The sequence below is a fragment of the Hoplias malabaricus genome, chromosome 7 (genome assembly GCF_029633855.1).
Source record: "Hoplias malabaricus isolate fHopMal1 chromosome 7, fHopMal1.hap1, whole genome shotgun sequence".
Taxonomy (NCBI): domain Eukaryota; kingdom Metazoa; phylum Chordata; class Actinopteri; order Characiformes; family Erythrinidae; genus Hoplias; species Hoplias malabaricus.
This window is the reverse complement of record NC_089806.1, coordinates 12,060,792-12,084,995: the sequence shown is the minus strand read 5'-3', so window position 1 is coordinate 12,084,995 and position 24,204 is coordinate 12,060,792. Positions and strand designations below refer to the sequence as shown.

General features: G+C 42.2%; 1 protein-coding gene across 1 annotated transcript in view; it reads right to left on the bottom strand.

Moving 5' to 3' along the window:
* syne1a (spectrin repeat containing, nuclear envelope 1a) overlaps positions 1-24,204 on the bottom strand; it is a 177,173-nt gene that overhangs the window by 95,220 nt on the left and 57,749 nt on the right. The window contains exons 22-54 of the mRNA XM_066677827.1: positions 23,828-23,992; positions 23,463-23,597; positions 21,501-21,659; positions 20,891-21,099; positions 20,708-20,780; positions 20,005-20,163; positions 18,986-19,129; positions 18,576-18,698; positions 18,260-18,400; positions 17,932-18,092; positions 17,458-17,608; positions 16,355-16,582; positions 16,153-16,251; positions 15,859-16,046; positions 14,803-14,926; positions 14,434-14,600; positions 13,976-14,129; positions 13,172-13,797; positions 11,174-11,353; positions 10,930-11,080; positions 10,395-10,553; positions 10,073-10,255; positions 9,872-9,973; positions 8,275-8,478; positions 7,863-8,070; positions 7,088-7,200; positions 4,877-5,082; positions 4,506-4,667; positions 3,941-4,217; positions 3,029-3,201; positions 1,953-2,262; positions 1,290-1,494; positions 997-1,060 (exon numbers count right to left, since the gene is read on the bottom strand). Of these exons, the coding sequence (XP_066533924.1) occupies positions 997-1,060; positions 1,290-1,494; positions 1,953-2,262; positions 3,029-3,201; positions 3,941-4,217; positions 4,506-4,667; positions 4,877-5,082; positions 7,088-7,200; positions 7,863-8,070; positions 8,275-8,478; positions 9,872-9,973; positions 10,073-10,255; positions 10,395-10,553; positions 10,930-11,080; positions 11,174-11,353; positions 13,172-13,797; positions 13,976-14,129; positions 14,434-14,600; positions 14,803-14,926; positions 15,859-16,046; positions 16,153-16,251; positions 16,355-16,582; positions 17,458-17,608; positions 17,932-18,092; positions 18,260-18,400; positions 18,576-18,698; positions 18,986-19,129; positions 20,005-20,163; positions 20,708-20,780; positions 20,891-21,099; positions 21,501-21,659; positions 23,463-23,597; positions 23,828-23,992 (5,903 nt within the window). The remainder of the gene's footprint in view (positions 1-996; positions 1,061-1,289; positions 1,495-1,952; positions 2,263-3,028; positions 3,202-3,940; positions 4,218-4,505; positions 4,668-4,876; positions 5,083-7,087; positions 7,201-7,862; positions 8,071-8,274; positions 8,479-9,871; positions 9,974-10,072; positions 10,256-10,394; positions 10,554-10,929; positions 11,081-11,173; positions 11,354-13,171; positions 13,798-13,975; positions 14,130-14,433; positions 14,601-14,802; positions 14,927-15,858; positions 16,047-16,152; positions 16,252-16,354; positions 16,583-17,457; positions 17,609-17,931; positions 18,093-18,259; positions 18,401-18,575; positions 18,699-18,985; positions 19,130-20,004; positions 20,164-20,707; positions 20,781-20,890; positions 21,100-21,500; positions 21,660-23,462; positions 23,598-23,827; positions 23,993-24,204) is intronic.

Sequence of the window (24,204 nt, the reverse complement as noted above, 5' to 3'; positions counted from 1 at the left end):
TTTAAAAAGCAATCCGTCCTCCAACTCCAGCACCCTAACCCCCATTATCTTCTTCAAATCCCCATCCAACCCCCTACTCTCTGTGCAAAGAGGTGTAAAAGCAAATAATCCCTGAAAAGCAGCAGCTTCACAGCAAACAGAATTCACCATGAGACGTAAATAGATCATGCAATAATAATGTCCTTGGTAGTAAATGTGTTCTTTTTTTTCTTTTTTTCTAGCAACACAGACTCTCAAAACACACACACACACACACAACACAAGGCCAAATGGAATACCACAGTGAAGATCAATATCTTTTCACATTTTTCCCCACGCACTTGTTATCCTTGATATCATCCGACAAGGAAAAGGCCAGCCTCGTGCGTCACATCGCTCACAATGAATGAATAAAAGCATTCACAGTTTGGAGAAGGAAACTTTAGTCTCTTTTTAGGTTATGTCTAGGAAACAAGTGGTAGCTTACTCTGCGTTGTTGCTTCAAATGAGAATAAATAAACATGACTTCAATGCCGGCGGCACGGTGGCGCAGCAGGTAGTGTCGCAGTTACACAGCTCCAGGGACCTGGAGGTTGTGGGTTCAATTCCCGCTCTGTGAGGAGTGTGGCGTGTTCTCCCTGTGTCTGTGTGGGTTTCCTCCGGGTGACTGTCTGTGAGGAGTGTGGTGTGTTCTCCCTGTGTCTGCGTGGGTTTCCTCCGGGTGACTGTCTGTGAGGAGTGTGGTGTGTTCTCCCTGTGTCTGCGTGGGTTTCCTCCGGGTGACTGTCTGTGAGGAGTGTGGTGTGTTCTCCCTGTGTCTGCGTGGGTTTCCTCCGGGTGCTCCGGTTTCCTCCCACGGTCCAAAAACACACGTTGGTAGGTGGATTGGCGACTCAAAAAAGTGTCCTTAGGTGTGTGTTTGTGTCTATGTTGCCCTGTGAAGGACTAGTGCCCCCTCCAGGGTGTATTCCCGCCTTGCGCCCAATGATTCCAGGCAGGCTTTGGACCCACCGTTACCCTGAACTGGATAAGGGGTTACAGATAATGAATGAATGAACTTCAATTCCATTAAACAGCGCAACTGCCAAAACAAATTCTTTTTAATTAAATCATTCCCAAACTGTAAAATTCTCTCATGTCTAATCTGAAGTTCATAACAGTCATCAGAATAAGAATTTTGAAACAAGGTATTGGGTACTTATCATAGTTTGCATTCTGTGTGTGTGTGTGGGTTTTAGTTCATCGTTAATAAACCCTTTGAAATGTTTTTTTGCGCAAAGTTGTTTCTCCAATAATACATGACATTTAACATCCGTGTAATTGATTTCTTTCCCTATTTTCCTTTCTCACCCGAACATCTGTGAGCTTCTGCTGAACGGCGGCAGCGTCACCAGACAGGTCAGCGCATCGCTGAAGCTCCTCCCCTTTGGAGAGCAACCAATCAGTGAGCTCTCTCACTGTCACCATGTACTTCTCATGCTCAAAAACAACGCCTTCTAAAAGTCTTACTCTCTCCTGCAAAAAAAAAAAAAGAAAATAAATGTATAATTTAAACATGAAACACTTCTCTCAGATTTTGAGAAATATATCTAAACTTTCGTCACATGCTTAATTCCCAAAGTTTGTTTATTAAGCTTTATATTGGGATTAAAAGCTAAGCTGAGAAACTGAACACAGATAACACACTGCTTAAACTGGGAACCTATTCAGTAGCTTCGAATACATATTTCCCATTTCACTTCATAGTAGATGCATTGTTATTATGGGTAAAAACATCACTAAATTATTGCTAAAAAACAATGGGCCAAGATACTGTACATTCCTTTCAATAAATATTATGTAAACACCAGTCATCACTTGCCTGAAAGAAGATTTTAGATTTCATTTAGCTTCGGACACTGTATATAAACTAAAATACTCGTTAAAATAATGTTAAAAATGACACTTAAGATTTAACGTCCGAGACACATCACCTCTGTGGCAGCACGAACATCATCAAAGTGAGCTCTGAGGAGGGCAGTCTCATCCTCTCTGAAGGTAGGGTCTCCGGTGCGTTTGTATAGTTCGGCTGCGCTTTCCTCCAAATAGCACAGCGCCCCCTGGTGGTCCTCCACATCCGTGGACAGCAGGCAGAGTCGTTCCAGCTGCTGTCTCTTCTCCCTCAGACCTAGCTGAGGCTCCAAAGGGCCTTTTACCTCCGTCTCCACCTGCTCCAACCAGCTCCGCAGCTGAGCCCGGGACTCCACAAACAGACTCCATTGGCTCACCGTCCACTCCAAACGGCTGACACAGAGGAATCATGAGTGACTGTACATGTATATGCTCAAGTTTGCACACACCTGGCCGAACTGCACATACTCTTGATTTCCTGGTGACTATATTTTCAGCTCATTTCTTCAGCATATTTATAAAAAGTGATTGCACCCGATGAATAAAACAAATGCCATCTTTGGCTTATTTCCAATTATGCAAAATGATTTCAAAATGTCGTCATGCTATTATTAATTAATCATTGAGTCAACACTCTTAGTAGCCAGCTGGCAGAGACCGTCCAGAATGAATCAGTAGGCCGACGGCTGCCAGATCACATGATGCTGCTGAATAGTTGCCTCAGAAATCAGAGGTGAGTGATTCCCTCAGTAGACAATTAGACAAAGGACCAGTCTGGTTAACATGGCAATGATCACTTCAAACGAGTGAAAGCCCAGGTGTCGCTGGATGTCTCAATAAAAGAATGCAGCATTTGTAGCCCGCTCCAAACAAGGCACTAAAGCAATGTATACTACATATCATAGAGAACAAGAAATACGGCCATGAATCTGGAATATATATATGGCCACCACAAACCACAGAGCACCAAGTACTAGAAGATATTCTTCATTTAGACATGGCTAACGTGAAAGAATGACCCTGAACAAATTAGGGACTCATGTCCTACAGCTGGTATACACATACTCACGCTATTCAAGTAAAAAACATTAAAACAATAATCAAAGCAGGTCAGAAGAGAGTGAAAGAAGTAAGAAAACACACAAAAATCTCACTTTACCTGTGGCAACTCATGGCCCTCAGAAGCAGAGCCCCCCATGCGTCTTCTACTTCCTGCAGCATAGAATGGACAACTTCCTGTCCAGTCTCCCCACTATTCTTGATGACCAACTCCCCCTTCCCAGCAGCCATGTTGAGTTTAACCTCGCCCTCACCCTTCATCAACAGGATATCCTGCATGGGAGGACGGACACACACACACGACAATGCTACTGCATAAATATTGCATGACCAACACTCACTTACTATTCTAAAAATATTACATTCCCTTCAACCAAAACTGACAGCATGTGCAGGGAACACTCTAGAAGATGGGAGGTGGAAAATCGAGGACAAGCTGTAATATTAAGTGTAGGTGAATGGAATATACTGATATTTTTCATGTACATATCTGGTGACAATGATAGCTATTGGTAAAATGTAGAAATGGTTATGATATCTGTAAGAGCACAAAGCATTGTATGACCTTGTGAATGCAAAGTTCTGACATACTATTTAAAACATCTCCCTCTAGTGCCAACTAGAGCAACAGCAATTTCTTTACTTTATTTCTCAGAAACAGGCACAGAATGACAAGCAGCCAAACTCCACCTCTATCTACGAACTTAACACCTGTCCAATGGCACAAATCAGAGGTGACACATAGGCATCACACTGCACTGTGGGACGTGATAATGTTCATGTGTGTTCTTTAAAGTGAGTGAGTAGATGGATAAAGTTTGAGGTTGATAAAACAAGTGGTATCAAGCCAACAGGAATATAAGTAGATATATCCATGGAGGATGACCCATGGGAGTAGTTTGAGGGGTCGTCCCCAAACTTTTGATGTGCAGTGTGTATAAAATGACACATTAACTGGGGATTCCATGTGTTGATCTAACATAAGACATTAGCTTGCCTTTTGTTTACAAACCTGCACTTTCTCCAGTCTTCCCTCCACTTCTTTCTTTTTACCCTCTGTACTTTCTAACTTCTCCAACTTCTCCTCCACCTCTTCCAGCCAGTCGTCCATGGCTCTCACTGCCTCCCTGAAGACCTGGTACTCCTGCAGGCTGCGCAGTCGTATCCAGGCGTCCTGCAGCAGAGACTGGTGAGAGGAGAGCAGGTCCATGGAGAGAGTGGTGTCAGAGTCTGAGGATCGGCTGTCGGACAGGGTCAGAGAAGCCTGGCAGAGGCGCTCCAGAGATGGTCTGAAACATAGGAGAGTCTCTTTTAAGATGGGCTTTTTAGTTTGCTGGTTCACCGCCTAGAAAACAGCTCATAGGGACATTTACAGAAACTAAAGGACATACTCACATCTGTCAAACCTGCCTCTACAAATGTGAGGCAGGAGTTTTAATTTTAAAAATGTAGGGCTGCCTTTAAATTCAGTTGAACATCTAGTAACAAGCTGACTGAAAAAAATTCTGTGTTTTTAACTTATTCTTAAAACCTTTATACATTGTGTGTCCAAGGCTTAAAATACCCCAAACAGGCACCTTCTCATCAGCAGCTCCTTGTGCAGCTCTTCCATTCTCTTCAGCTGTGTAGAGCAATCCGAAGCACCTTGTGTTCCTTCTCCCCAAAGAGCAGGTTCTCCCTGCAGCCTCGCCTCCATCTGCTGCAGCCAGGATCTCAACTCCTCCACACGCACCTCAAAGCTAAACAAGTTCAAGGCTGATTAGTGAAACTGTGGAAAAAGTGCCTGTCAAATCATTTTCACAGTAAAAGTCTTATTGGTTTAGATACGAGGCAAGGCCCCACTGAGACTACATTCTTCACAGATCATTCATTGTCTCTGTGGCTTTAGAACCCTAATACATCATTGGACATTGACTATGGTAGCACTCTGTGGACTGCATTTTCTCACCCGTCCTGCAGGGCGGCAGCTTCCTCAAGGGAGCGCAGTCTCTGTCTACAAGTCACCACAAATCTTTCCAAGTCATGGTGGCACGAGGTTATATGCTCTTGTACCACTTCAGATGCAGTTTTGGACAGGTGTGACAGAAGTCTCTCTCCTTCTTCATTCAGTCGGACCAAGCTCTTTTCACCCTCTCCCACCTGCTCCAGCGCAACCTAAAACCAAACAGCAAATTCCACAGCAGTTCATTTCTTCCTAAAGTATGACCTGACCCTAGGTACGACTAGGATTTTTGCTCCTGTGGCGTTCCCACAGTTGAGATAAACTGTCATTAAGATGCAATGGAGCGTATCGTTCCACAGAGCCTGCAGGTCTTGACTGAAGTGTCCTTGAGCAAGGCACCTAACCCCTAACTGCTCCCCGTAGCTAGGACTGCCCACTGCTCCAGGCGTGTGTGCTCACTGCCCCCTAGTGTTCACTACTGTGTGTGTGTAAATGTGTTTCACTGCACGGATTGGGTTAAATGTGGAGGACAATTTCCTCTGAGTGAAAGCACAGTGGCCAAAAAGTAATTCTAATTCTAACTCTACAGCACTGTACTCCAAAAGGTACATAGTACTGTTTCTACAGTGCTGAGACCCCAGCCGCAATGACAGTAGCTGTATTCTGCTTATTACAGGTAAATGAATCATCACTGATTTTGAAACTGTAATTTTATACTGTTCCTTTAGTTTGTTACAAACATTTCAAACTTTAAAGCTGCAAAATGTAAAATGATTTTCAGGTTGAACTTGAAATATATAGCTTTACTAAGTCACAAGAGTTGGGCGGCATGGTGGTGCAGCAGGTAGTGTTGCAGTCACACAGCTCCAGGGACCTGGAGGTTGTGGGTTCGATTCCCGCTCCGGGTGACTGTCTGTGAGGAGTTGGTGTGTTTTCCCTGTGTCTGTGTGGGTTTCCTCCGGGTGACTGTCTGTGAGGAGTTGGTGTGTTCTCCCCATGTCTGTGTGGGTTTCCTCTGGGTGACTGTCTGTGAGGAGTTGGTGTGTTCTCCCTGTGTCTGTGTGGGTTTCCTCCAGGTGACTGTCTGTGAGGAGTGTGGTGTGTTCTCCCTGTGTCTGTGTGGGTTTCCTCCAGGTGACTGTCTGTGAGGAGTGTGGTGTATTCTCCCTGTGTCTGTGTGGGTTTCCTCTGGGTGCTCTGGTTTCCTCCCACAGTTCAAAAACAAACGTTGGTAGGTTGATTGGCGACTCAAAAGTGTCTGTAGGTGTGAGTGTGTGAGTTGCCCTGTGAAGGACTTGCGCCCCCTCCAGGGTTTATTCCCGCCTTGCACCCTGTGATTCCAAGTAGGCTCTGGACCCACCGTGACCCTGAACTGAATAAGGATTACAGATAATGGATGGATGGAAGTCACAAGAGTGAAAAAAAATCATATAACATATGATGTCTGTGCTGTTGAGGGTCACTCTGAAAAGCCTGAAAAATTCAGTTCAAAATTCAGAGGTGTAAGGTGGGATTTGGCAGGAGGTTTTTTATGTTAATGTCATTCATATAGATCAAATAGAACATGGCTCAGTGGCGAATCTTAGTGTTGGAAAGGACTTATATGTTAAATCATCATCCATTTATTCATTGTCTGTAACCATTTATCCAGTTCAGGGTCGCAGTGGGTCTGGAGCCTACCCAGAATCACTGGGCGCAAGGTAGGAATACACCCTGGAGGGGGCGCCAGTGCCTCACAGAGTGACAGACACTCAAACATTCACTCACACGCACACACACACCTATGGACACACTGAGTCGCCAATTCACCTAAAAATGCGTTTTTTTGGACAGTGGGGAAAAAACCGGAGAACCCAGAGGAATCACTCGTGGACACGGGGAGAACATTTCAGAGTGTGCCCTTAGAGCGGTGTCAAAGGAGCCAATTTTGCACAATATATTTTCTAATATTTTGTGCAAATACACATCAGCCAGGGAATGCTTCAAATCCCCAAATGTTACATGGTGTAGCATTAAGCTTCTAACAAAAAATAAAACAATAATAATAAATGTTACACACACACACACACAACACACACACAACACACAAAACTGTCCACACTATCTACAAAATATCTAGATTTTAAGACTTGGATAAGGGTTGATAAATCTTGTGCAGGAGAACACCTACACACTCGACAAATCTGAGATGCAAGGCATTTTCAGCTTAATTGATACCTTCAACGTCTGCAGCTGAGTAGTAATGTCAGGAACTTCTCCCGCCTTCTCAGAACTGTCCTCAGCTCCCGCTCTTAGCTCCGAGAGCCACTGATGGAAATCTTGCGCGAGTTCTGTAAGTGAGCACAGAATGAGGTGAAGAAGAAAGGGACAGGGACACACAGGCAGAGGGAACTCTAGTTAACGATGAATCTACAGTTGTGGTTATGTGACCAGATGGGCTGTGTGGGCGTGTCTGGAAGGAAACGGGGTCCGTCGTCCTAGTAACAAACCTTAATCAATTCCCAAGGACAGCAGTCACACCGTCTGTGGGAGGGAAAGCGTCCGTGCACAGGTGTGTGGTTGGCAGGTATTGGTAGGACGTAGCGCATAATTAAGAACAATAAAATACATGCATGCTCCCACAGAAACATTCAACTGTTTATTAGCTTTGCACTCAATCTGAGCATCAGATTAATTCATTTATGGTTTATTAAAAAATAAATAAATAAATAAAGAGAGAGTCAAGCAAAAACAAGATTTATCTGTAGGCTCATCTGTTAGTCCTTTAAATAACAGGTGCTGAAACTTGTTCACTCTGAGAAGGGCTGTTTAGACAGGGTTAGAATGGTGCTGTTGTGTTTGAATCTTCTAATATTTTGACCCCAAGCATGTGACAGATGTTTTTTAAGACCACAGAACTTTGTTGACTTGGGGAATAGAGGTATAATATGTCCCGCTTTTTACCCACCCATTCTAAGGACCCTCCTGGTCTGAATTCTCTACTATCTCTCACCTTTAAAACGCTTGAGGTGGTCTTCCAATAACGCTTCAAGGATCCGGTTGGAATACTGAGCTGCAGCTTCACTCCTTTTGACCAGAAAATGAATGTCCTGTCCAAGTTGGGTGAGCTGCTGAGCTGGAAAAGCTCTACAGAGAGCCTTAAGAGACTCGCCTGCCACATCCAAACCACTGTCCACTTGCTTCAGAGTTTTCTGGAAATCCTAGAACATCAAGAGAGCATTACAGCCATATTTTGGGGGATTAACACAGTTTTGATTGACTTATAACAGCTTGTTAGACCAGGAAACACTGACCCCTGGCCTGTAAAATGTGCTGAATAAGTCCTACACATGGGTGATTACACATGTGTCTTAGATTCACAGACTGTTGATGGTTATTTTTTAGGAAAAATGGAAATAACTGACCTTTATCTTGGCTACATTTTCTGGATCAGATGACTGAGACAGCTCAGACAGATTCTCCTCAATGGTCTCCAACTGTTCAGCCATCTGGGAAATGGTGTCCTGGAGCTGCTGCCTCTGGGAGCTGAAGTCTCTCAGAATGGACCTGGTCTGTACATAAACCTCTCTAGCGTGTAAGATCTTCTTCCTCAGGTCAGCTTCCATGGCCTTATGAAGTGGAATATATGGTGATAAAGTATACATAGTTACAGGACAAATGGAGTACAACAGAAATGCTAAAACGTGCTAGATCCTTCACTCCCACCGCCCCCAATTTTCCTGCTGATTGTGGGAATCGAACCTTTCAGTCCTAAGCCCTCTTCTCTAACCATTAGCCCATGTAATAGTATACAAGTCATATAATAAAAGTATAAACGTATAATAAGTTTGGATCATTTTTATACAAGATGTTTTTAATAGACATTTTATACAATGAAACATACAAATACATATGTTCTGTTATTGCACTACTTTAATTGCTTACCTCTTTTTCTATCCTTTTTAAAGTACAGTGGAACCTCTACCTACGAACTTGATCCGTTCCGTGACCCGGTTCGTAAGTGGAAAAGTTTGTTTCTCCAGTCAATATTCTCCATTAAAAACAATGGAAAAGCAATTAACGCGTTCCAGCCCCCGCCCCCAAAAGTCACCCTTTTTGCACTGATATATGTTTACAACACTCTCAAATTAGTAAAAAAAAATACATGTAGCGTTACTAAAAATAAAAGAGAATTACAGTGGTAACAGTAATAAAAAAGAAATAAAGTTTTAAGTGTTTACACATCGTTACCTTGAAGATGTGACGACTGGCTGGAGGAGTAACACAGGCACTGGCTGTATGACGGGAGGTGGGGGGTGGGTGGAATAACGGAGAGTAGGCGGTGAATGTGGGGAGACGAAGCGTAGATACGGTTTAACTTAGCACGAATTTCGACGTCTGCTATTTACACTAATGCTAAATTGCTAAAGCTACAATCTGCTAATCTTAAAAGCTCACTCAAGTCTGGGCGCACTAAGAGACTCGCCTATTGGGGTCAGTGGCCATTTCCAGCCGCCGGCTCGGAGGAGCCTCGGGTTCGTTTCTAGAGTCGTGGTTCGTTGGTGGAGACAAAAAAAAATATTCAAATGCCCGGTTCGTATCTTGGAAAGTTCGTTAGTTGAGGTTCCACTGTAATGATTTTAATTACACTTTAATTACACTGTTAACCCTTTCATGTTTTATAATATTTTTAAAGCATTTATGTATGAAAGAGGCTGTACAAATAAATATTATTATAATTACAAGTTTATATGTGATGTGAATCCATACAAAATGTCTAAAATTATATTCATGTTAAAATACAACACGAAAATTAATTTCAACATTGCACTGAAATATTTTTTTTTTTTATTAGAATAAAATATTAACATAAACATAAGCCCTTTTTGAAATATTCTGTGAATAGCACGAGGGTAATTGTCATGTCTGTGGTATTAAAGATTTTATTCTGCCTGGTGCTTTCATTAAAAAGAAAAAGTCACTTAGAAAAGACGCCACGCTGAGAGTAAAAGCTGCCTTTACCTGGAGCTCTCTAAGAGTTTCCTGGGACTTCGTCACCTCTTGCAGTTCAGCCACTTTTCCCTGCAGGATCTCCAGTACCTCCTCCTTGCTCCCCAGCTCCAGCTGTTCAAACACAGAAAACAAAATCATCTTCCAAAAGCTTGTGCAATTTAGCCATCTCTGATTCTCAGCAAGCGCTGTGTTTGTTGTGTTCCTGCTGACCTTAAACTGAGCTAGGCGCTCCTCCACATTTGGACAGAACAAGAGGTTAACAGTTCCTTCACTGAGCTCACTGACAGAAGTGACACTCCAACACTCAATATCATTGGCTATTGAGTTGATTTCATTCCACAACACAAGAGAAACCGTAAGACAATCGATATCTGCGTCCATCCTCTCAGACGTCTGGAACCAGAAGAGGCAAACAGAGGCATTCACGGGTTACGGTTCAGGTTGCAGCTTGAGTCATACGTGATCCTGAATTTTCTTTCCCCTTTGCAAGAGACAGAACATACTAGGAAACGAAATTCTAAAAATGCCTCACATCCAGCCACTGGTCCACGATGGTGTCCATCTCTGCACGGACGCTCTCTGCTGTGTCTTCTGAAAGCTTCCTCAGCTCGCTGATGAGGTGTTTGCCTTTGCTGATGAATAGATTGAGCTCCTCTTGTGTACCTGCCAAATCTGGCCTCACCGCCTCCAGCTAAAGAAGAGCAGACCATAACGAATAAACATGAGATGAATTCATAAGTGCAGTCACCACTAGGAGGATTGGGGAAATATATTCACTTCATTTTTTCAAAACCAGGTTTTGTGCCCACTTCCCCTCCCACCAAAAAAGCATGAAGAGCAGCTAAAGTAGCACTGACCACTGATATACAGTTTCCATGGTTACAGCCGGCACTTACCCAAGGTTAAAGTCTATTACAATAAAATATTTAAAGCTAAAACTAAAAATCCAAATTAGACACTTGGTTAAAGCTGTACCTTATATTTATACAAAAGCAAACGGATTCTTCTAAACGTATTTAACACTGCATTCACCACGGCAGCGTGAAGTAGTGAGAGAGGGGACTGACCCGGGAAAGGGCTCTCCGAATGTCTGCAGGGCTGTGTTGGCCAGACTGGGCCGCTGTGACACCATGGGCCCTCTCTACAGCAGAGCTGATCTGGAACTTCAGGCTGAAGTATTCCTTACAGATCTCCAGTAAGAGCGCACACTGCCCCTGCCTGCGCACACAAAGCAGCCAGACGTAGAGAAAAGAAGCCATGTCTCAGGATTTCAGCCTAAAGGTTCTCTGTAACAGTCAGATGAAAACTCACTCCTCAGAGATGAATCTGTTTATCCTCTCCCAGGTGGACTGGACCAGGGTTATGTCCTCCTGGGCCTCCGCAGCCAGCTCACGGTCCCTGTGGGTCAGCTGCTCGCCTCTCTCCCCCAACCACAGCTGACTGTGCTGCAGGGCCTGGAGCTCCTCCTCCAGCTGGTCCAGCATCCACAGCCTAACACACACACACACAATGAAGAACATCAAAACATGGCTAACTGTTGACTGAACCACTGTTTAATTTAATTTGCTGCTACTACTGGTTATATTTAAAAGTACAGGGGCTCCTGCATTGCATTACAGCAAATATAATTCCGGGTGTCATGAGATCACTGGTTCAATCCCAGAGGTGCCTCAGTCATTCAAATCAGGAGTCCAATAGAGTATGACTGCCTTCCTTGTGTTAACTGGCATAACAGATCTAGAGCATTCCCCTCAAAGCGCTCCCATGGTGGTGGCACTGGTTGTGATTGGGTGAGTCCTGTCTAACAGATAGAACTGGCAAAAACTAAATGCAGGAGAAAAATGGGTAAACATGAGGAAATAAATAAATAAACACACGAATGAATGGATGAATGGGAGCTGACTTGTCTTCCAGTATGAGGACTACATCCACTATTAATAGTCAGCCTTGCCCTAAAATCATTACAAGTCTTGCCTTAATTTCTGATTTTTAAGTTCTAGAAGTTTACGACGTGTTGTGTTGGACCCCTGTATACCTGGCTATGCAAATGCAGTGGACGCCTCTGGGAGAGTATAATGCAATGCCAGCTTTGGCTTCTACTTTTCAGAATGTCCAGAGCAACCATTGTAAAAGACGTGTCACGTGGCATATCCAGAGTCACATCAAAAAAGGTGATTACAAATGTATTTGTTAAGGCTAGTGCTGGGCGATATGAGCGCAAATCAATATCACGATTAATTGTACATTTTATCACAATTATTTTGTTTCTGTATTTATGACCCTCATAGCTCAGTGACGAGGCTTGTGCTGTAAATACGCTCCAGTATTTAAGCTGGGATATTTTTCTAATGTCGCTGGGAGCTTGTTCCTCTCTTGTTTTTTGGGCACTGTTGTTTATATTTGGTGTGTGATTGTGCTTTGGTCACTGAAACATATTATATTTGTTTTTTTCCCCCTCAGAGTTTACCTTGTCATATTAATTATAGTCAAAACACAGCACGTCCAAACCAGAGACCCTGTGTTTTTCTTTGTTATGAGTTGCTCGAGTCACTTGGTCGGCCTCTGTGTTTAGCTTGCTTCCATGGGGCAGATAGGGGCAATGTCACGTGACTACAGCTTGGTAACGTGGCTGTACAAGGGAAAGTAGATGAACACACAGTGGGGACATAACAGATTATAAATAAATGAATGAATGAATGAATGAATGAATGAATGAATGAATGAAGTGTGTGTTGAAAAAAAAGTTCTCAATGTCAATTTCGATTAATTTTTCAAATAATTGCCCAGCCCTAGTTGAGGATTCTGTCTTTTCTGTCATACAACACTTGATCTTACCAATTTTGACAGGAAAGTAAATAAATGCTGTGGTTTATAATTTCTGAACTGTGCTGTATATGTACATTCATTCATTCATTCATTATCTGTAACTGCTTATCCAATTCAGGGTCGCGGTGGGTCCAGCGCCTACCTGGAATCATTGGACTCAAGGCAAGGAATACACCCTGGAGGGAGCGCCAGTCCTTCACAGGGCAACACAGACACACACATTCACTCACACAGACACTTTGGAGTCACCAATCCACCTACCAACGTGTGTTTTTGGACTGTGGGAGGAAACCGGAGCAAACCCACGCGGACACAGGGAAAACACACCAACTCCTCACAGACAGTCACCCAGAGCGGGTCCCTGGAGCTGTGTGACTGCGACACTACCTGCTGCGCCACCGTGCCGCCCCGTATATGTACAATACTCTACATATACACATGGAAAATAAGAAGCTTGTTGGGGGGGGTGTTATTTTTTATTACCTTTGCTGAAAGCTGTGTGTGCTGGCCTCTGTAAGCCAAGTTCTTCTAGCGCTCTCTTCCAGCTCCATTAGGCTCCTCAGCAGCAGCTCCTTCCTCCCTCTAAAAGAGTTCCACACGGCCGTGAGGGCCTCCGCTTCGCTCTGTCTTGTGCCCAGGCTCCTCTGGAGGGCGTGCAGAGCTGATCCCAACTCATCCACTAGTTGCCGGCAGGTCGTCTTGTCTCCTGTGGCCCCGTGCAGGTGCACGCATGCCTTGTTTAGACTGCTGTCCAAACTTAAGGCTTGCATCTCCAGCGAGGCTGACTCCTGGGCCAAGTGGCCGAGTTCCTGGATGAGCTCCGCAGCCTTAGCTTGGTCCCAGTTTTCCTGCCCTTCAAGAGCTCCCTGAAAGGTCTGCAGTGAGTTTGTGGCTGATCTGTATGTTGCTAAGAATGTCTCTAGTTTGACCAAGACCTCGCTCCGGCGCTGCAGAAGGCTCTGAGCCTCACAGACCGGATTCAGGCAGTCCTCCCTTCTGACCTGCAGCCGCCGGAGGTCCTCAGGAGCTAAAGAGGGTCCTAGAGCATCCATGTGCCTCTGCAGGCCACCAATTGCCTCTTTCTGGGTCTGGAGAACAGCCTCATCATCCTGTAGACCGGGAAACATGACAGAAATCATTTCTTCAAAGCCTTTCCATCTGTTTACAATGATATACTCAGTCTAATATATAGTATGGGATCTTGGCTGATTGACTACAGTATAGTAAGTAAAAACCTGCCAAAGTAACTAAGGTAAGCGTAGTTCAAAAAATTAAAATATTCTTTACCTTGATCTGGGCACCAAGAGATTTCAAGTCAGACATAGAGACTTTGGATTTGCCTCTAAGCTGCCCAAGAAAGTTCTCACTCCACAAGATAAAGGACATCAGAGTCTGGTTAAACTGCTCTAGCTCAGTTTGATGAGCCTGCAGCTCTTGAATTCTGGAAACCATGAGGAGGAATTAAGAAGTGGTACACAATTTAACAGAGATATACAATGATTTCAATTTCCCTACTCAGACATTTTCCACACTGTAACAGAAGTATACTGTGTATAACAATAAAAAAAATCAGAGGCATATTTTAAGCATCACTACACAAGCACTGGAAAATCCCATGTGTATGTGTAAACATGTGTATTATGTATTACATAGTGCATTTCTCTTGAAATCAATCAGCATGTAGCTCATCCTTCTTGACCCCTAATACTGAGATGAAAAAACAGATAAAAAGATTGAGTGTGTACCTGAGAGGTATGTTTGTACTGAGAGAGCACCATCTCTCCTCCAGGCTACAGTGGAGCTCTGTTAGTTCTCCCACTCGCTCCTCTGATGCTGTGGGGTACAGAGACTCAGCCTGGTTCTCCAGCTTCTCCAGCAAAGACTCTTGAGAGGGAACCTCAGACTGTAGGTCCTGGCCAATCACAACACAAGGGTTATGAATGTATTGATTAATCCCAAAGGCCTGTCATCTGAAACTGAGCCCCAAGGCTTTGAACAACCACTGAGGAGCACCACTAACGGTGATCTTCTAACGGTAACATCAAAGGAATACACACAGAAGTACCCAAACTCCCTCTTCCTTAGTGATATTCCATGTTCTGGTGATCAATTACCTGCAGCATTTGTAGCTGGCTGTGAAGCTTAGCTTTGTCTGTGGTTACGTATGGAGTATCAGCGTTACAGAGATACTCGCATCTGTCCAGCCAGCCCTGCAGAATGGAGAGATCCCGTTCATATCTGGCAAAAGAAAGGAAACACGTTGAAAATAACAATGTGACATTTTTTTCCAGTAACAACGATATGACACATTTACAGAATCTGTCACTGACTGACGTTCATTACAGGACACTTGTCGGTTCAGCTCTCAGTTTAAAGTTTAGTATAAAATATTAATATTTACAAAGCCAGTAGGTTTATGTTTGATGGTGATGTCATGTTTGTTTGTTCTTGGAAGCTTTCAATGGATTTTATCGATATTGGAATTGTATCATATCGACCAAAATTAAGAAATATATCATGATATAAATTTTGGCCATATCGCCCAGCCCTAGGTTGGATAAAACTGCTGTTGAGTGAACAGGAGTACAGTGATCCCTCGTTTTTCACGGGGGATGTGTTCCAAGACCAACCGCCAAAAACGAATTTCCGCAAAGTAAAGGGAAGATATTTTTTATGTATTTAATGAGTATTTGGACTTTTAAAAGCCTCCCTGTTACTGTTAACAACCCACCCTTTACATTAAACAGTCATTCTATAATGTTTTTCAGCTGGAACTACATGTGATATCCTACCAGTTTCTTTAATAGAGTAATTCCTAAGCTGTGATTTAGCGTAAGTAAATTTCATTTGGATGTGGACATGAACAACACACGTACTGTACGTAAGAAACACTTGTAAATGATATATTGTGTCACCTACAAGCCAAGTCTAATACATGTAAATAATAAAAAAGCCCCCTTTAAAAAACCCGCGAAGTAGCGAATCCGCGAAAGATGAACCGCAAAGTAGCGAGGGATTACTGTACAGTATATTACACATCACAAAAACTAGAGGTGAGTAAATGGTTCACTAATTAATAGATCTAATTTTGGTGTTCAATGATAAAGGCTCATTAGGACCATTACTATGAAAACAGAACAGACCGACTATTAATTCTGATAAGAACTTACTTCTGCCACAGAGTAAGGAGCTCTTCCAATATAGCTTGTTTGCTGGCAGCTTCCTGTGTGCACTGTGTATGAATCTGTTGGAGGTCTGCCACCTCTTTCTCCGTCTGACCCCCATCAGAAAGCCTTCTTGAGCCTAGGCTCAGTGACACCAGCCTGGGCTGCAGCTGCTTCAGAGTCTGCCAGAGATCCTGGAAAGAAAGAGGATGCAAATAAGTAAAAAAAATCTACAGTCTGTCTATGATAATGTTCATTACTTCCAGACCACTATAACACCCCAGACACACAAAAACATACCCTATGCTCATGCAGAGCTTGGTATGTTGCTGATGATGATGAACAAGAAGAAACTGGTTTGTTCAACTTGTCCGCAAGCTCTGTCAGCACATTTTTCACCTTAAAACAACAAAACATAACCATTGTTTACGCTTCATTAACCAACACACTGCTATAATAAGAGTTACAATCACACAGATATAAATACTTTTTATGGCAGTACCTTTTCAAGATCTTCATTTAACTTCATTTTATGAGCAGCACTAGCCTGAAGCTCTGACCTTCGCTGCCTCACATTGTTTTTAAGCTCTTCCCAGTAGCTGCCAATCTGTATTAAATGAGCTTTAATGCGCTCTGCTTCTCCTGGAGTGATGAAACGAGTCAGAGCATGAGACTGCATCTCAAGCTGGTTCAAGGCTTTATTTCTCTCTTCTAAACTTGCTTCCATCGCCTGAGAGCAGAGATTAAGAGACACGTCCATGAGAGTAGGTTTAGTTCATTTTACAGCAAATGTCCGAATGACATTCAAAACAATCAGCCAATACACCTTCGCTCTTTAAAATTCTCATCTTTAGCACTAAGCAAGAGCTAGGAAATAGAAGCTCAGTCTCCACTTATTACAGCTGTAAAAACATGTCTTCAATGTTACCTCAACAATACATTTGCAACAAACCACACATGTGTTAGGAAAGCTAAAATGGCTGAAGTCCATAGAGTTTCAATAAAAACAGACTGCCTAGCTAAAAACAGCGGCCATCTTTAAATATATTTAAAGGCATTTTTCTATATTTGTCGCCTCCCAGCGCTGGGATCTTGGGTTCAAGTCCCATCTGGGTGGAGTTTCCATGTTCTCCCTGTGTCTGCGTGGGTTTCCTCCGGGGGCTCCGGTTCCCTCCCACAAACATGGAGAGTAGGTGAATTCTCTAATTACTGTCCTAGTGTGTGAGTGAATGAGTGTGTATGTGAATGAATGTCTGTCTGTGAGTGAATGTGTGTGATTGTCACTCTGTCCTGGGTGAAATCCTAGTGCCCGATGCAGTCCTCCAGGTGGACGGTCGTTCCTGGTCGAGAGTACGCTGTGCGTAACCAAGTGTGTTTGAGATTACCAACTCCAGACTGAGGCAAGAAGGACCAAGACACGCTACTTCAGGGCATATAAGCTTCCATTACTATTTAGCTACATTCCCCAGTGCCAAACTGAAAAAGCAATGTCTAAACCGCAAAGACAACTACATTTGGGTCAGGTGCAAATGTATGTTTTTGTATTTGTCATGTACAATAAAAACACATAAAGCAGTTTTCTATTTTCCTGTCTTTAGTCTTTACCTCCACAGTCAGAAACTGTTCATCCAACGAAGCAGAGTTGAGGTCTACAGCCTCCAGCTCCTTCTCCCTCTCACAAACCCAGTCAGAGAACGCCTCTGTCTCACTGTTAAAATGCTGCCACCTCGCCTGCATCTCCTCGAGTTCCAATACCCTGCATCAACAGAGAGATATGCAAATTCACACCAGCAGCATTTAAAGCCTCTGTCAGCATGATTAGTCAATTACGGCCTACTGAAGTGGTCTATTATTGTGCAGCATTATGGTCGCTACAAAAGCATCAGTACATCAGTCAAAAATGAAGGAAATCATTTCCCACGCACAAATATGTGAATGTTTTTGTTCTTAAGTTCATTTAAGAGAACATTTATGTAGTTTTCATATGACATATGTAAGATTTTTTTAATGCCTTCCTTTCCATATTTCTTTGGAATTGACCCTTTATTAAACCCTTTGTTTGTTAAAAGGCATTCTTACGTTTTCTCAAGGTTGACCTTTACGTCCTGTACCCTGTGTTGAGCCGTGAAGGCCTGATCGTGCAGGAGAGAATGATTCTGGACCCCCAGCTTTATTTCTGCTGCTTTTTTCACAAGCAACTGGACCTGATCTGTCAGCACGTCCATCTGTGCTTGAAGTTCCTGTACACACACATCAGGTGTATATCATTTCATCAAACGGACATACATTAAAAAAACAGATCCACCTTACAAGGACAATAATAAATAGACACATTTATTAATTCATTTAAAAAGACACAGATTTTTGCTACACACATTGCACTGTGACATTTTAACAGTGATCTTACTCTGACTTGATGAAGCTCAGTAGAGAGATCATCCAGACTGCTGAAGGTGAGCTCCCTTTGGAGGGCAGGAGTGACACTACACAAAAACTGCCACACTGCCTCTCTATCACGATCAAAGTCCTGCCAGGCATGCACAGTGGCCTGTGACAACATACACAGACAGGGACATATACGTGTGTACATTTTGTTTTGGTATAAATATGAGAACATTCTGAAATATTAGCAGAGTGCAGAGTGCATTTAAACATATTGTATCACGCACAAGTTTTCAGATTATATATGATTTTCTTGAAATGATTACAGATTACAGCTCTACCTCCAGATGCTCCTCATGAACTGCCCTGTTATGTTCTTTACTGTCATCACTCAGCAGAGGTGAGCGAGGACAGAGACCCTGCAGCTCTGTGCCCTTTTTCCTCCACTGGGCCTTCAGCTTCTGCTGTTAAAAACAGGGGAGATTCAATTAGAGATACATTCAGTCATCATTTTACAACAAACTATAAAATAATGTGTAAATAAATACATAATAAATAACGTAACGTTTATATAAATAAATAAGCTATTTTAAGAATCTTTATCTTTTTTCCATTTTTAAATCAAACTAAATTGGCGAGAGCTTACAAATAAAAAGTCATACCATGTCTACATTTCCTTTAAAAAAAATATTTTATTCACAAAATTATATTGAATTATATTTAATATATGGTCAAAAATCACTGTCCCCACCTGGTGAATGAGGAGCAGCTGTGTAGCCTCGGCTGCACTTCCTGCATTGAGGATCCTTCTATGCTCCTGAGGCTGCGGAAAACACTCCTCCTCCTGTTGCACCTCATCCTCTCCCTTCTCACTGTGCCCATTTAAAGACATGTCCTTAACACACAGAGAGACGCAGATAGTGTATTAGCTGTTGTACTTGTACTCTCCATTCTCTTACACACACACACACACACACACATACACACACACACACACAAACTATACGTCCAGAATGAACATATGGTAAAGGCTGTGAAAATTAATTACTTTTGAATAAACAAATTTTTGAAAACCTCAATTTAAAAAAATAAAAATAAAAATAAAAACAGCCAATATAGTGCACCACATGTTTGCATTCTTCTAGCTGATGTCAGTTATTCACTTTTCTATTCTAAACTAGGGTGACCAGACGTCCTCTTTTATCCGGACATGTCCTCTTTTTTAGACTTAAAAAAATGTCCGGGCGGAATTTCACAAACGTCCGGGATTTTGTTTTTCTAGAGCTTACATAGAACTTCGAGAAGTTTCGTTCACAAACTAGTCCTGCCCTCCCCTACTCCGATTGGTTCGCTTGAGTGGGAAGGGGGCGTGGTGAAGTAGCCTAAAATCTTCTGATTGGACGGTCTGACTGTAGAGCTACCGTTATTGGTCGATAACCTTCTCTGTAAACATTTAATTGGTCAGTCTGCACGTCAGTAGTCCTTGTTTACGTCAGGCAAAGCTCATATACCTACCCTCATCTCGAGCAGCTATGCCGAAACGTAAATGTAAGTTCTCTGATGAATTAAAAAAGAAATTCCCATGTTTTGTGTAGCAAATAAAGGTGTAAATGACCTAAAAGCACACATAGGTTCAGCTAAACACACAACGGCAGCGAGGGGCGAGAGCTCATCAAGAAACATGTCCTCTTTTTCACCATCTCAGATCTGGTCACCCTATCTAAACTAAAAGACATGCATTGATTTCACCCTAATGCAGAATGCTCTTACTTCCTCCAGACAAGAGAGAAATGTGGAAAGTTGTTCTGAGAGATCTTCCAGTGCTGTTCTCTGAGTGAGAACTTCAGCATCAGTGCTCAAGTCCGTCAGCACAGACAGGCGAGTCTTCAGCCAGTCCAGAGCATCAAGCTTAACCCTGTGCACACCACGCTGTATCCGTATTGCACATAAACAGAGAGGGAGAGAGAGAGAGAGAGAGAGAGAGAGAGAGAGAGAGAGAGAGAGAGAGAGAAATTAACAAGGGAAAGTATTGACTTAACACAGCAGCATGTAAAAGAGCTTAAGTTGTAAGAGACTAAGCTGGTATAGGATTACTCTAGTTCTGTTTCTCTGATTTATCTAATCAACTGACAATTGCTTTGTGTGTCAGATACCACTGGACATGGTGAAAAGATATTTGAGAAAGAGTTTACCATACAGTGCACTAGATATAATAAAAAAATAAATCAATAAATAAAATAAATTAATAAATAGATCACCACTCCCTGAATATTTGCTCAAAAGTCACAGGACACCCTTTTATTAACCTCAGATATGCTACATCACCATGTTCCCTTTGCAAAAACATTTTGAATCCAAAATGGCGCCGTTCATGACTTAGCCCAGATGATAGGCCCCCTCACGCATTACTTGCTCATGTATTCAGATAAAAGGGCGCCCTGTGACGTTTGACTCACCCTGTATATGAACTGACCTGCAAAACAGGACTTTCTCCACTTCTCTCTTTGTCCTGCTGTGAGGAAAGCCACCCAGAGAGCTCCGCAAATCTGAAAGAGTGAGGACAGATAAAAAAATCTTTTAAGATTCAGTGGGAGAGAATGGAGTTTCCTTCATCAAACAGAGCAGTGTCTATAATCCTTTCTATTGTCCTCTTTACCTCGTGTGCCACTCTTTCCACTTGTCTGGGTGCTGCTGGAGTCTTACATAAGTACTTTCCACTTCAGCTTTGACCTCTGACAGGTGATCTTTGGTGCCCAGCAAAGTCTTCTGCATTGGGTCATTTTCTGGAAGTTTCTGGCAGAGCTGTTCCATGGTCTTTAATCTCCTCTCACATGCAGCGAGAGGGTTGTTCTGTCGGAAATAAACCTAAACGTGCAAATGGAACCAGATCATGATCATCTGATGCCTTAACGCTGCTGACCTTATTCCAACATTCTCACATTTTTCTTCATCATGGTGTCAGTGCCTCACATTATCATTTTCAGCTTGTGATGTCACAGGAGGTCTTCAGTCATTTTCATATTAAACATAGGACTTTAACAACTTTTCAGTGTCACTTTGAATGTAAAGTAAGACCTAATTTGAATGAATGATATTTGAAATAGAAAGAAACTGCTGAAAGTAGCTCTGAAAGTCACATGATTTGTATTTAAAAAAACAACAATTAGGACAACATTTCCCTGTGTACTAAAATTTTAGATTTGAAAGTACGAGTCTGTAGTACTTAAGAAGCCACAGACACCTTCAGTCTTCTCAGACAGTCCTACCCTGTGTTCTTTGATCACTCTTTCACTGCCAGCTGTGGTGAGCGCCTTGTCCTCCTTCTGCAGCTCTATCCTACACTCCTGCAGTGATGTCATCACCATACGCCACTCCGCCTCCACTTTCAACCTCAGCAGGTGAACAGGAGCTTCCGCCTGGATATCCTGAAGTTAGGTCAGACGGAATAAAAGCCAAGAGGCAAACACTAATGTGATGTGATTGAGATTTATGTTAAAAGCATATTTCAATTTAAAATCATTTTACTTGAGATTTGCCCTTGAGCGAACAACTTATAAAAGCTCAGACTCCATCACTTTCTTAAATTTAACTCAGAATTCACATGTAGTCTCTGGTACTGCATGATATTTAGAATATCTTTTTAATATTAAAAAGGGTCAGTTACATAATATACAACATTTTGTATTATTTTATATATTTTTTTGGGGGGCAGATGTTGAATTAAAAAAATGCTAAAATTACATACTTGAATAAATGCACAACTAGAAATCTGCTGCAGTAGATGATGTTCTGCTCTGTAACTGAATGAATGCGACTCAAACTAGTGTAGTTTCATAGTTATTTCAAGTAAATGTACACTTCTTTCTTCTACCTCAAACTTCATGTGCATTCAGATTCAAACCTCAAACACATTCCTCAGCCATTTTCAAATTATTTTCATTTCAGAGAATTACATAAGATTTTGGTTAAAATGAGTTCTATTTATTTTATTATTGCGGAGAGGTGCAGGCAGAGTGTTTCAATGCAAGTGTCTTTGGAGAATCATTGTCTGTGAACAAGTGTTCCACAAACACAAGCTACAAATATATCATGCAAAGAAGAACCTATATATAAACAGGATCCAGAAAAGCCACTGCCTTCTCTGGGGCTCAGCTTATTTAAGGTGGACTGATGTGAAGTATAAAATTGTCCTTGAAATTCTTTTTGGAAATCATCTTGTTGTAAGTGAACAGTTCAAAAACAGTATCAGCAATGGTATGGGGTGCATTTGGCATGGGTGACATGCACATTTAAAAGCACTGTTAATGCTGAATGATATATACAGGTTTTGGAGGAACGTGCTGTCTTTCAGACATCTTTTTTCTGGGAAGACCTTGCTTATAATGCAAGATGATGCCAATCCACATTCTGCATGGATTACAACACCATTGTTCCGTAGTAACGAGAGGTGCTAAACTAATTCAGACCTATTGAAATAATGTGGCATATTATGAAATGAAAAATACCAGAACAGAGACCTGAGCTGTAGAGCAGCTAAAATCCTATAACAAGAAAGAATAGGAAAACATTCCATTTCAAAACTACAGCAACTGCTCTCTTTTGTTCCAGAACAAGTGTTAAAGCATAAGGTTGTGCAACATATTGGTAAACATGCCCCTACCCAACATTTGAAATGTGTTGCTGGCATCAAATTGAAGAAAACGATCAAAAAAACAACATTTTTCTGTTTAACATGTTTTTTTTCATTCATTCATTATCTGTAAGCGCTTATCCAGTTCAGGGTCGCGGTGGGTCCAGAGCCTACCTGGAATCATTGGGCGCAAGGTGGGAATACACCCTGGAGGGGGCGCCAGTCCTTCACAGGGCAACACACACACACATTCACTCACACACACGGACACTTTGGAGTCGCCAATCCACCTACCAACGTGTGTTTTCGGACTGTGGGAGGAAACCGGAGCACCCGGAGAAAACCCACACGGACACATGGAGAACACACAACACTCCTCACAGTGTTTCAACATTTAAAATGGTGAAATATTTTCAATTAAATATAGGGTTTTAATAAAGTGCACATCATTGCATTCTGCTTTTATTAACATTTTGTAAAGCATCCCTGAATTAGACAGAATTAGTAATCTCCAGACTTTTAACAAAACTGGAAGAAGAGTTTCTTTTTCACATTATTACAGTAATAGTATTACAGTACTAATAAACAGTGTACAGACCTTCCACTGTTTGTGAAGCCTCCTAACTGATTCCTGAAGACCCTGCTGTTCCTCTTCTGGTAAGATATCAGTCAAATCATCACATGCTTTTAGATACGCATTCAAAATTCGCTGGTCCAGCCTTCCAAAGAAATCCTAAACAAAAGACACCGGTGTGAATAAAATGAGGAAAACTGACACCTATAATCGTGAATGTAGGATAAAAAGTGAGCCATTCTAAATATAGGTTAATCACACAAATAAAAACACAATCAAGAACTGAAAAAAATCATCTTTTGTGTGTTTTGGCTCAGGGTGCAATCATTATCAGGGGCCAATCAAAGTATTTAAAAAGTGACTTTGTTAATAAAGCTGTAAAAGCGCACGTTATGTTTGCTGAAGAGCTCAGCTGGATCTCCTCTCTCTTTCAGACAGGCCTGCCCCACTCGCAGAGCTTTCTCCAGCTCAGCTCTGGACTCCTCAAACCGCCGCGTCAGGTTACCATTGGCCTCCGCGACTCTCCTCCACTCCAGTGCCTCCTGCATCAGCACCTAGACGCAACAGGGACACAACTTTAATCGGTCTACTTTCTCTAGTGCCTTTTAACTTTCAGTGGATTGTTTCTTACAAATGAATATACTTTAGAAATGGTGTGTGTACTGTGTGAGTCTCCTGTAAAGCCTTAAAATAACTTAAAAATTCAGAGGTGTGGGGTTGCTTTTGGTGAGAGCTTTTCAGATCATACATCTTCATGTATTAATGT